The sequence below is a fragment of the Pan troglodytes genome, chromosome 2, assembly GCF_028858775.2.
Source record: "Pan troglodytes isolate AG18354 chromosome 2, NHGRI_mPanTro3-v2.0_pri, whole genome shotgun sequence".
Classification (NCBI taxonomy): Eukaryota; Metazoa; Chordata; class Mammalia; order Primates; family Hominidae; genus Pan; species Pan troglodytes.
In genome coordinates, this window is record NC_086015.1 from 172,279,186 (window position 1) to 172,292,373 (window position 13,188).

The following is a 13,188-nucleotide window of genomic DNA, read 5'->3' on the forward strand; positions in this document are numbered from 1 at the left end:
TTTTACCATAGTTCACAGTTATGGTCTAAGTTGAGCACTTCCATATCATCCCTATGTTGTTCAGCACTGACAGAGGCTCTATACATTTTAATTAGAACCAAGTCATAATTTATGGTGAGCCCTTGGTTGGAAAAATCTGCAAATATAAGAGTCACCCATTCTTTCTGAATAGGCATTCAGAAATTTTATGTGACTTCCTCACAAATTGCTATTAAAAGAAATCAGTAACATGAATTGGATAAAATTTTCATTCTCCGCAAGGCCATAAAACAACTCCACACTGGCAAATCAGTAGCGGAACCAGGAATTTACCAAGGATGTCTGACACCTAGTTCTGGAACTCACCATTAAGCCTCACTTCCTCCCTTACAAAAATAAAAGGATACCCACTAAGTGTTTTTATACACTCTACTAATGCCTTGTAGCATACAACACTCAGTGTACTTTTCTCAAGATATTTATAGTTTCCCCTCTGAAGGCTTGTTTTTATATATCGTAGCAAGTGATGGATTAAGAGAGAGCAGGATGACATAGAGAGGCCAAGTAGCCTACAAATTCACTGTACCTTGGCACAGTTTTCACATTCATAGTGCTTTCCACTGTCATGTGACATCTGGTGGCGAATTAAATTGGACTTCCAGTTAAATGCCTTGGGACACTGATCACACTTGTATTCCCTCTCTTCAGTATGTGACAGCATGTGTTTCTCCAGGCTGTTAAGAGAACAATAGATTTTAAAAGACAAAGGATGCATTCATAAACAGAACATCATTTTATTGCTAATCCAACTGGTAATTAAAGAAATAAGAAGGAAAAGGAGTTGAACTGAGAAGGAGGAAAGAGCAGAAACAGGCTTGTGACAGACAAAAGTGCATTTTATATTTCCTGGACTGTGTCTCCTGGACTGTGTCACCAATATGAAGATGTGTTCTTGTTGTTAGAAAATAAATCTGATACAGCTGGCAGGGATTATCTGCCAATTTAAAAGCATGATAAACAACAAGCTATTTGTCCAGTTTTGGATTCACTACACAATTCTAACAGCAACACGTATTGCTAATACTCACTTAATTGAAACACAATTAAGTGAGTATTAAGCTCACAATTAAGTGAGTAGTCAATTAAGCTCACAAGTGAGCTTAATACTCACTTAACTGAAACACAAACACTCAAACAGAAAATGCTTAAAAGTATTCTGTCTAATGTATATAATCTCTAGTGAATCTAGGATGGACAGATGGATGGATGGATGGACTGATGCATGGATATATGCATGGATATGTGTGTGTGTGTGTGTGTATCATATATATATATTACATAATATATAAAACCTAAGAATTGGGGAGCAAAAAAGTGTGTAATATTTTAAGTGGATGCAACATTTAAGTCCCCTAAAAGAAAAACCTGATTAGAAGTTTCTCACAAGCATAGTTTATCTGTTTTAAAGTTTAAATTGTTTTATCTTCTCAAATGTTTGCCCCCATTTTCTAAAATTTGTATATGAAATCTGCATGAATATAATGAAAAGCAAATATTATAGATAATGGATTATGTGATAGAAGATGTCTGCAACACCTTTATTGATTAAATACATAACACACTGGGATACTACCCCCAAATAAAGTAACCAGAGCTCCGTGGTAAAATAGCCTATTTCAAATCTGAACTATGAAATTCACAAGATGGCCCTTGAACATCTTGTTATGACAAAAGGCAAGAAATTTATAGATAATATCCAAAAAATTAGGGTTCCAACTTGAAGAGATGCCCACTGACCAAAGGTGGGGCAAGTGAAGCATCAATAAGAACAGCAACTCTTTTATCAATAAAGATATTCAAAACACAAACAGAACCTCAATGGTCTCCCAAGGAAGATGCAGGAAAGCCAAATCATTATTCCTAAAACTGGTAAATAAAGGGAAAATATTTGTGCACATATCTGCTTTTCCTATGTAAACTGCACTTTGGGGTAAACAAATAGGCTATGAAGGGAAGGTTCTCTACGCGAAATTAATCCAGATAATAAATGATGAAACAATGATAGAGTTAGAGTACATTCGTTTTGAAGCTCCTAAAGAATTAATGAATCTAGGCAATCCATTATGTGACTTCAGGTAGAAATAAATGGCACCATCAATGAAATCTTCTTGGTGAAACACTGAGCGTAAATCCCAGCGAAGGCTTGGGATGTAACTACAAGTCTACAGGAAATTAGAGGGGATAGAGAAAGATGTTAACACCACAATGATATAAACAGCAGAATCCAACTCAGTTTCTTCTATAATTTTCTATAAATAAATTGTAATAAGAGAAAGAAGGTGGTGGAGAGAGAGACAGACAGAGACAGAAAGAGACAGAGAGAGACACAGAGAGAAAGAGACTGCCCTCTGGGGGAGCCTTTAGATTCAAATAGTCATAACAGACTTGTCGATCAATTGCTATATGTGGACTTTATTTTGATCTTTATTCAAACAAAACAGTAAACTTTATGAGATAACTGAGGAAATTTGTGCTCTTACTGAATATTTGATAATATTAAGAAATTATTTTTAATGTGGTATTGAACTTATGTTTTTAAGGAGTCCTTACTTTCTATAGACACATTCTGAACTATTTTTGAATAAGATGATATACTGTCCAGGATTTGTTTCAAATAATTCAAAGCAGGTATAATGACAAGATTGGCTTCATGTGATAATTATTAAAGCTGAACATATGGGATTTTAAAAATCCTATCCCCTCTCTAGTTTTGTGTATATTTGAAGCGCTCCACAATAAAAAAGTTATTTAGAAAAGAAAAAGTACCAACCATGAAAGCATTCTTTTATTTTCTTTTATTTCTTTGTGTGATGAATACTATAAATATCAGTACCAATTAAGACCTTTGTGCACCTAGAATAAATTATCCAGTGGTCATACAGACTGTGTGACTGGGAGTATATGTAAGAAAATGAAGTGCCCATTCTCATATCTTGATAAATTAGAAATGCATTTCCTAATTTTCTCTTTCTCAGCTTCCTCCCCACGACTCTATTCGTACTGGCACAAGAACTCATTTTTCCTGCCCCATGAATCAATTGAGTTGGAAATGCTATTCTGAGCACAGGTGGTGATATCTCTGTGAACAAAAGGTACTAGGAGAGTACAGGTGTGTGGAGTCATAAGAAAGGCCCTAACTTTATCTACGATATGTAATCCTCTGTTTGTTACAGAGTGGAATGTTAATAAAAGAGTTAAGACAGAGATACCAACAACTGTCGTTAACATTGAAATGAGTCAGGGACATCCTCCAAAATCACTGTACAGATTGCAATTCTCACTGTCCGTCCCTAGCAACCCATACAGGCAAGCCATTTTATGATATATATTCTACTATGCTATATATCACATCATAAACCCTGAAATCTAGTGGCAAAAGCTTGGCCTATATGTTGAGTTTTATTCCTCCCCCTAATTCCAAGGATATGGTTTAATTTTAAGAGTATATTATGAACATGTAGGGGTAAAAAGATAACAAAGCAAAAGGAATTTTCCCTTCTTTGCTTCTAATCGGGCAGAAACTCCATATTGTTCCATAGCATTATTAGCTTCCAGCTAATCAGTAATAAAAAGCACAAAAAAGCAAGTCATTTTCACAAAAGTAAATGTGCATTGCTTTCATAAACATAGAAGCAATGCAGTCAGTCAGTGAGACTTCTCTGCTTTTCATGGAATTTTATCTCAATCTATAGAGCCTTGATCAGACTTTTGAGTTATTTTCAGTTCTTTTCACCTTTTGCACATCGACCTTTGTTTCTTTCTTGCTCCTATTTTTTTGTTTGCATTCTTTTCTCAAGATTTTACATAAAGGATAGACAGCAGAAGAACAGATCAAATCCAGAAAGTAATTTTTGTCATTTAAAGCATAAAGTGACAACATAGCATTCAATAAAGGAAAAAATATTCAGAAAATAAAGGTTCTGAATGTGGCTAGATCATATAATTTATAACCAAAAATACCAGTTGTAGGATTAGCATTCAATTGCATAGTGACATGCTTTATCCATATGGCTGGACTACCAAAATATAAATGTTGAGAATTCATGCAATGACAGATAATTAGATTTCCTTATTGTTTTCTACTAAATGTTTGACTGAATCAACTAAACTAACAGTTGGTTTCAGCATTAGATAGAGTTGACTCAGGCTTAATCTTACAGCTAGGCAGATTAAGAGGCTTTCTCCACCCAAGAAGTATTGCTGTACACTCTTAGTAGAAAGTAAGAATTACATTTTAGTGTTTAGTTTGTCAATTTTTGCTTTATAATGCCGTTCATTATTTTTTATAACACAACTGAAGGAAATGGACTTTATTTCTGACACCAGAGATATTACTTTACAGTTTAAATATTTTTTCCTACTCATTTGTATTTGTTAGCTTCATTTTTTTTAAATTTGGGCACAATTATATTAAAGGGACATGCTGTGACTTTTTTATTACAAATCCACACTTTACTAAACATACATAATTGATTTATTCTCTATGAAGATTTATATGAAGTGGCAGAGGTGAGTTTAAAAGGTTCTGGGAAAGCCCTCTTGTTCCGTAAAATGTTTACTCTCTAATAGCTAAATTAGTCCTAAATTTTCAAAGCTAGATACTTATCCTTTCTATTCAGTCTTCTCAACAGAAAGGATTATGCTCAATGCCTTTTAGTCATTTATGCCTTAAAATGAACTACTAGATGAAATCCTTTCCTAAAAGAGGCGTAACCAAGAGAAGAGGATGTAGGGCTATACATGAGGTGAAAATGAGAGGAAGAAAAGGATCCAGGAAAGAAGGAAAGGAAACAAAAGGGTAAACTGAAGTTGGACTGTCAAAGACAAAATCTGAGTAATTCCCATTCTTGAGTAAGGCCATTTGATATACTACCATTCCCATTTAAATATAATGTGATGTTCATTTAAAATTCTGATTACAAGTTTCAAGGATAATTTCCAGATTTAAAAGCAAAATAGTGAATACAATTATTAAAATTATTTGTGGACCAAGGCAAAAATCATTAGGTAGAAACAAACAAAAAAACCCATTAACTGTTCTAAACTGTTCTAATCTTAAAGACCATTCTGTAGTACAATTAGTATATACTTTTCAAAAAGTAGGTTCTAGTGTTGTTATCAGCAATTTTAAAAAGTTATAGAATAAAATTCAAAAGGCTATAAAAAGTTAATATGTCACTGAAATATAATTTTCATTGTGTTAAAAATAAGTGTTAAAGAATTACTTCATTTACGTTATTGTGTTTCTCTTTTTCCTTTTAGGAAATTCAACACTTTGGGAAATCAAACGTGCTTCTCTTATTCTTTTATATATATGTAATTTAGATCAATTGTTGAAATTAAATCCATGAATTACTGCTCTATCAAAAGATCATTTACCTGTCATTAAGTGAATACCAGATCTAGTCCTTTAAAAAATCATCTGAATGTTCCTAGGGGTAGCTTTATTGTTTCTTGACATATGATTACTTTAATTTGTTCCAGCACTCTTTATATTTTCTCTAAATCACAATTTACTATAAAGTTAAGCCTTCAGTTTTTAATAATACTACTTAATAATAATATAACATTATTTTTCATCTGACATCAAAATAACTAATTCCAATTTCACTGTAAATGTTTTACAGATGAGAATATCCAGGCAAATATGATTTCTGAACATATCGCGAGTGCATTTGTCCAGCTCACTGGAGTTCCAAATTTTCCATCTGCACAAAGCCTCAAAATTCAGCATAACATTGCAGAAAAAATACACAAGTTGTATGGTACAACATGCCATTTCTAACCTTTGCAAATCAGGAAAAACTTGGTCACATTCCTTACACTCCTGGATCGTGTGTATCTCTTGGAGATCATTCTCGCTTTCGAGTTTTTGCTGAAAGTCCTCTTCAACCATTGAAAATGCTGAGTGAGGAGTACTGCATGGAAACTTTTGGTGATCTGCTAGTTCAGCCTTAGATTCAAAGAGCTGGTCACAGTCTTCACAGCGATATTGCCGTTCTTCTGTGAAAACAATTCAGGTGTTAGGATTGGGTGGTCAGGAATTGCCATCACAAACCAGCCAATCTTAATAAATTTTACAAGACATAATAGGTATTATTTGATTGTCATTTCTATCTTGTCAATTTTAATGTGGATTAGAAATATCATATGTAAAGAACCCAGGACAGAGACTGGAACAATAACATAAGCAATGGCTGTGACTAGAGTATATTCCTCCTGATCAGTAAAACTTTTTGACTAAACCTTTTCAGGTCCAGAGAATACTAAAAATAATAAATACGACTTACTGAGCATCATATATTTTCTCAATCCTGTACGTGGATTACTGACATTCCTTAAAACCTGATTATGAGGAATTGTAAGTCAGATTTTTATCCTGGTTTTCAGATGAGAATTTCAGGTTCACAGAAGTCAAATGTAAACAGTCAGGGAGTATAGAGCTATGTGGCTGTATAAGGTTTTGAAACCATTTCTATTCCATACACTTCTTATTATGCCAGTGCCATATTATCTGGAAAGAACATGGGACACAGAGTCCCTATCTGAGCCATGTTTAAGCCTGGTTAATGTCAGCAAACTTGGAAATAGTTTAACATTCATCATCACTAATAATGGGACACAGGATGTTTTTAGTACCCTTCTAGGCTAATTTATGTTACCCCAGGGTCAGTGCTAATTGTCATAGCTTTGTTAAATAGAAAACATATCATTAATTTGCACTTTAAATCAATAAGATAAATAAATGGTAGTAGTGGGGTATAGAGATAACAAGGTTATAAAATGTCAGGTAGTGATGGCATTGTTTCTATTTTTGTCTTTTGAATAGCTTTCAGCCCACTCATAAAGCCACACTCCGCACAGATCACACAGATACAATCACAGAAGTCTTGAAAACAGCTCACACTGCTAAAAAATACCCACGGCAAACAATATGACACATAATCCCTCTTTTATAGACCTATGGCCAAGGAAGATGTTACTCTTCAATTGTTCATTGACTGAATGTTTTGGGGGGAATACTTTAGTCCAAGAATTCTTTTAGTCAAGTATTCTTTTTCTGAAAAGAGGTTCAGAAAAGGCTCTGTAATGAGTAAGAATCAGCCAGGTGAAGTGGAAGGAGGGGGCACATTTCGGGAAATGGGAAGAGACGGAGGCAAAAAAGAACATGGCACATCCACAGAAAGGTAGAGCTGTAGTAAAGTATGGTAGGTTCACAGAGCACATGTAAGGGAGGAGTGGAAAATGAAGCTGGAGGGGGTGCAGCTCACCAGGGGCTTTATAAGTCTATGCTAAGAAGGAAAACAGCCATTGAAAGTGGGAAAGCAGGGATATATTCAGACTTGGTTTTTAGAAGAATTTTCCCCAGTTTCAGTATGAGAAGTCAAGCAGAGAGACCAAGTGAGACACTGCTGCAGAAATCCACATAAGATGCTGGTTTAGTTTAAACTAAACCAGTAACAGTGGTAACAGAAATCTTCGGATTTAGAGGGTCGAGAGAGGGAAGTGTTCTAAAAAAATCAACTTGGCTCTAAAGACAGGATTCTCAATGACATTAGCTGGTTAGGAGAAACATTTCCTATAGTCTGTAATATTATTCATATGTTTAAGATCTATATTTAGGACCTCAGCCAGGAGTCCGAACACAAACAGAATCTCTAGGCCACATCATGCATGGAAAAAGCCTATGTATCAGAGACAGCAAAGATTTTGGGTTGAATGCTGACCCCACCACTTACTAGCCATGCATTCTTGGACAATTTACTTAGCCTTAATTAGGTTCAGTTTCCCTATATGTAAAATGGATATAATTTCTTTCCCACAGGTTCTATGCATAAAAGAGTAAATGAGACAATATAGAGAGAGTATATAATATCTATCATATAGTAGGTGTGCAATACATGTGTTTCATTTTCTTTCCTAGGAAGAGTTGAATCCTAGAAGTATAAAATACAAATCATCATTTAAATATTATAAGAATTATATGTAACATATGTAGTGTATGTATGGATGTAAACATGATATGTTGAAAACAAGAAGAAACTGATGGGTTCAAGAGTGTTGTAAAGGAAAGTAATTTATGAATGGCAGCCCTAAAAGAACAGTCACTTCTATTTAGAACTTTTGGAGTATTAACCTAATCATTAATATTAAATAAAAATAATTGTTTGAAAACCTTTTTAGGTCTAACATTTACAGATGAAATATTCATTGCACCAGAGAAAGCCCAGATTGCAGTTCTTCATCATCTAAGAACTCCTTGCTGCCGAAGAGCCCTTTCCCATTGGGCCAGACACCCTCTTCAGGCTCAAACTCTACCAGGCTAATTGGGAACTCTAGGTTTCTAAAGCTATTTGCATGTCAGAGTTGCTAAGAGGAAAATGAGTACCAAAAGCGCCCCCAGCCCCCGCCGCCAGCCCTCCCCCTCCCCCTGCAAATACAACTACTCTTGTATAACCTACAAAGAGGCAGAATGCAGTCCAAAGGAAAAATTGTTCAAGTAAAGAGAACCCGCCAAGAGTGGCAGCTTCCTGGAGATATAAAAGCAAAAGCTGAGATTTTCCCATCTGGGATGCTAAAGAGATGAAGGGTGGTGATCCCTGACTCTGTGATGGGTTGGAATGGGTAATCCTTCCCAATAGACCTTCCAACTACAAAATATTCTAAAGATGCCATTAGATTATGTTGAACCAAATCACAGTATACTTGGACACAGAAAGAGGAAGAAGAAAAATATATATTAAATTTCCATCTCAATGACACAAATCAATATAAGCAAAATTTTCTCTTTATCTGACCTAAACATGTATCACTACTGATTATCATTATTTTTTATTATCTTTTGATTTAGAATAGGCCTCTGGCAAATAAAAAGTCCTCTGCCTCTATAATTTCTTCATCTATACATTTTTCCCAAGGCCCCTTCAATGACACCCCTCCCATATGGTCATATTGGCTAAGATTTTCCTGCAGTAGAAACACTTTTCCCAGTAATAGAACATTAGATGACAGAAACATCCCCTTGATTTAGGAAAGCTCAAAATCAAGCTCCCTGAAAGACACGTTACACAGTGAAAGGATTCTCACCATAAACTAATGCATTGACAAAAGGTTTAACTAGGTGAGATTCTGCGCAAATACTCAAAATTCCTTTGACCTCCACTTTAAGGAAGACCTCTGCTTACTTCAGCTTCACTGTAATAGTGGCCAGATGTCAAACCAAGAAAATAGCTGCTTCAAGAGAAGGAACTTGTTGAAACTGACATTGAAAAGCCAGGGAAACTAACAAACACCAGGAACAATGGATGCTTTCGATGCTACTTTATAGTCGCAATGATAAGGTGATAAGGAGGGTGGCGTGAGTGGTACTAACCGTGGATATCCGGCGCCATAGTTTCATGGGGATAGTCTTCGCTCTTCATGAACAGCAGAAGCTCCTCTCCCGGCGCAATGTCTGCAACTACTCTATAGAATATCTTTAAAGACAAAATAAAGGTGGATGGAATCAGGAAAGAGAGAGATGTATATATATATTAACAAAGGGCAAGATATACACTAAGATACCTGTACAAACACCTTAACAAACATCTTTTTCTTTTTATTTGTTATCAAAAGAAGTGTGATTTCCTGTTTTATATATTGAAAACCAGCCCTCTGGTGACAAATGGAAAGCTGTGACTCTCAAGCCAGTTCACAAATCTTTTCCAAATCCTACTTCACAAATCAAATTTTCTTAATGCAAGGCTAGCTGCGTCACATATATCCTGTGTAATGTTTAACGAAGAACTTTCCCTTCTCTGAATCCTCAAAGCACCCTAGCAAACCACACGTACTCACAGAGTTGAATCCTGCCTGGAATTCTCCAGCAGTAGCCTAGCTTACCTTGCACCTTCCCCACTTAAGCAAGTTTGCAAAAGTAGCGCCTTCTCAACAACGTGTTTGGAAGGTAATAGGTTGAAAGGACATGACATAAAGGATCATGACAACAAAGGAGAGTATTTTGTTTTTCAAAACTTAACCCCTCTCTCACCAATCAGAAGGGTGCTCCCATACCAGGGTCCTGCCCTCAGGCCCAGCTCCTGATTCTCTCTCTTTGAAAGTAGGCATTATGCATTTTATTGATTCATTTATTGGGGTGGTGGGGGTGGTGCTTATTCCCCTTGCTTTCTAGCAAAGTGCTGAGGAGAGGAAGCATTTAATAAATCTGTTAATGACTGACTGAAAAGCAGTGGAGCAAGTGTGGAAAGAACCCTGACTTGAAATTTCCAAGAGCCACTGCCTTTCTCCTGAGCAGCTTGGTGACTTAGGCAAGTCATTGTCCAACTTACCTGTCCAGGGACCAGGTTTTTTGTTTTTTGTTCATTTAAAAAAGCTTTTAAGCATGAAAATCTTTAGATGTTTATTCATTCTACCATAAAAATGTCATTAGTTTTTTATTTCATTCTAAGGTTGTTTATTAAACAATCCCATAATCAGATAGAGGTTTTAGAAGAAAGAATGAAGTTCTACGATTAACTGGTGAAAATGAGACCAATTATATTATACCGCAGTATCTTTTCAAAACCCTAGAGTACTCTGAGAAGGAAATTATTCCTTTGCCTCATATATTCTTCTCTCTCTTTAACAGTGCCAATGAGTCTTTTCTCCCAATCTTCCTAAGAATGTCCACAAACAGAATCAATCTCTTTTTTCTTTTCTTTTCTTTTTTTTTTTTTTTTTGAGACAGGGTCTCATTCTGTTGCCCAGGCTGGGGTACAGTGGCATGATCACAGCTCACAGCAGCCTCAACCTCCCTGGGCTCTGGTGATCCTACTACCTCAGCTGCCTGAGTAGCTGGGACTACAGCATGCAACACCACACCCAGCTAATTTTTGTATTTTTTGGTAGAGATGGGATTTCACTGTGTTACCCTGGCTGGTCTCAAACTCCTGGGCTCAAGCAATCTGCCCATCTAGGCCTCTCAACGTCCTAGGATTACAAGTAAGCCACTGCGCCCAGCCCAGAATCAATCTTATTAAGCCAAAAAAGTCCAGATTCTAAATATCTGAGCAAAACACATACACACACACACACACACACACATACACTACCAAAACAATAACACAACAACCACCATCATATTCTAAGAATATTACAGTTAACTATGGTTTTTTGCAAAATCACGTGATATTTCAAACTAAGAAAAGCTGCATAAGTTGATGTCTTATAAGATCAGCAGAAATGCTCATACTTTAATTTTATTTATCTATTTATATTTTGGAAAGATGAGAACTTTGTACGTGCCTCTTTATTCCAGTAGGTGGCTCTAAAGTCCAATTGTTTATTTTTCTATAACAAGACCAGAGCACAAAATTGTGCTAAATTTGAAAAATAACTTAATGAGGAGTATTTTCTGCTTAGCTTCTTTCCTGTCAAAATAAAATAATTTTTTTTTCATTCAATAGTAGTTGAACCACCTGAAGCTGGTTTATAGAAAACAATGCTAAACATAAAATGTTGCTATAATATGTTATAATATAACCTAAGATTCTTTGTATTTGTCCACAGATAGAATCCAGACTAACTTGGCAAAATTACTCCTCATTATGTGCTGTTTCTATTAAAAAAAATAGTTTATTTGCACTTTGTATCCTATTAACCCTAGCTGTTCACATTTTCTTTTCCTTGGAAGTACACTGAGAACAGTTCTTTTTAAAGATTACCAGATTTAAAATAATAATAAAATAATGTGTGAGTTTGCTTTTTTCCCCTAAACTTTCCAGTTAAATACTTATAAGTACACTGTTTCATTCTGGAGTTCTATTTCCCCTTAGAAAACAATGGACTTCTCTCAACAGTTTGAATCACCTCTTTTTTTGGCATCTCTCAAAGGTTTAACTTATTAGCTTCCTTTCCAACAACATGTTGACATTTGAATTGTGACATATTAGAACTTTTCGGTGGCTTCTCGGAAATAGTGAGGTTAAAGAGACAATACCCTACAAGACAGTAAAACAGTGCAATTGTCTCTATTGGGGAATACTACTTAGACACACATGTCAGGTCATTTTAAGAGAGTATTATGATATCATTATTTCTTTGTAGTCCACTATTAATCATGTCTCTTTTAATTCCATTTTAGATTTACTCAATCCAATGTGAACAGTCTAAGAAACAAAAGAAATTGATGGATACACTGTAACTATATATTATAAAGACAATTCTCTTTGCCAAGACATAGATCACTACTGTAATTTCCTTTTAAGAGTCCAGATTGTCATGTGAAGAATATTGAGTGCATACAAAATAAAAGACACGGAAGAGTGTTGATGTTGGCTTTATTTACTGGAGGTAAAAGGTGACATTCCAAGCCATGAAAGGCAAAGAAAAGCAAAGTGGATTTTAACTTCAGGGTGTTCTTTTCAATTTTAAGTGAGTTTTTATGGTGCTCATGAAACTGAGGTTTGAAAAGAACTGGCAAGCGCCAGATATAATGAGGGCAGATTCTGGGCATGCTTCCCCATATAGCAATAAGAATGTCCCTCGAAGTTCCATTTGCCACACCCTTACCAAGCTAGTCCTTTTCTCAAGGTGTTTCTACTACCTGATCTTCATTACCTCTCATCCCTTAGGGTTTTAGAGACACTTAAGCAACATTGTTTTCCTCTTCTAATTACAATGGCCCAAAAGTATAATTTGAATCCTTGAATCTAGGGATGTCTACATATAAATTTAATTTACTTTCTAATAACATTAATGGTATGCCAGCAGGCATTTGAGAAGTGACAGGAGTAATTTAAACCAAAACAAAATGAAAATTTGTAGCCCTGAAACAATATAGTGGGGAAATGATGGGATGTCATCTTAGAGGAATCAGGCCTTTCAGAAAATATACTTTTATGTTATAAAATAGATCTTTCAGCAAATAAAAATGCAACAAAGGAGTGATTTATATAGATTTTCTCACATATTTGTATATAATAAGTATGTTTGACCATGCTTATAAAATAGAGTTATAATGTCTTTAAAATCTGCATTCTCAAAATCTCGAGTATATTGCAGTCCAGTGAATTACATACCATCTGTGTTATGTGCCATAAGCAGAGACACTACTAATATAACTCTCTCATTTTTGTGTTGGAGAAAAATGGAAGGGAGTCAATTAATCTG

At 35.4% G+C, this 13,188-nt stretch overlaps 1 protein-coding gene across 19 annotated transcripts in view; it reads right to left on the minus strand.

The window, feature by feature from the left end:
- Positions 1-13,188, minus strand: part of MECOM (MDS1 and EVI1 complex locus) — a 580,330-nt gene that overhangs the window by 39,873 nt on the left and 527,269 nt on the right. For all 19 annotated transcript variants that reach the window (XM_016942279.4, XM_016942276.3, XM_009446819.5 and 16 more), the window contains 3 exons: positions 9,413-9,515; positions 5,826-6,042; positions 566-713 (listed from right to left, as the gene is read on the minus strand). In XM_016942279.4, the coding sequence (XP_016797768.1) occupies positions 566-713; positions 5,826-6,042; positions 9,413-9,515 (468 nt within the window). The remainder of the gene's footprint in view (positions 1-565; positions 714-5,825; positions 6,043-9,412; positions 9,516-13,188) is intronic.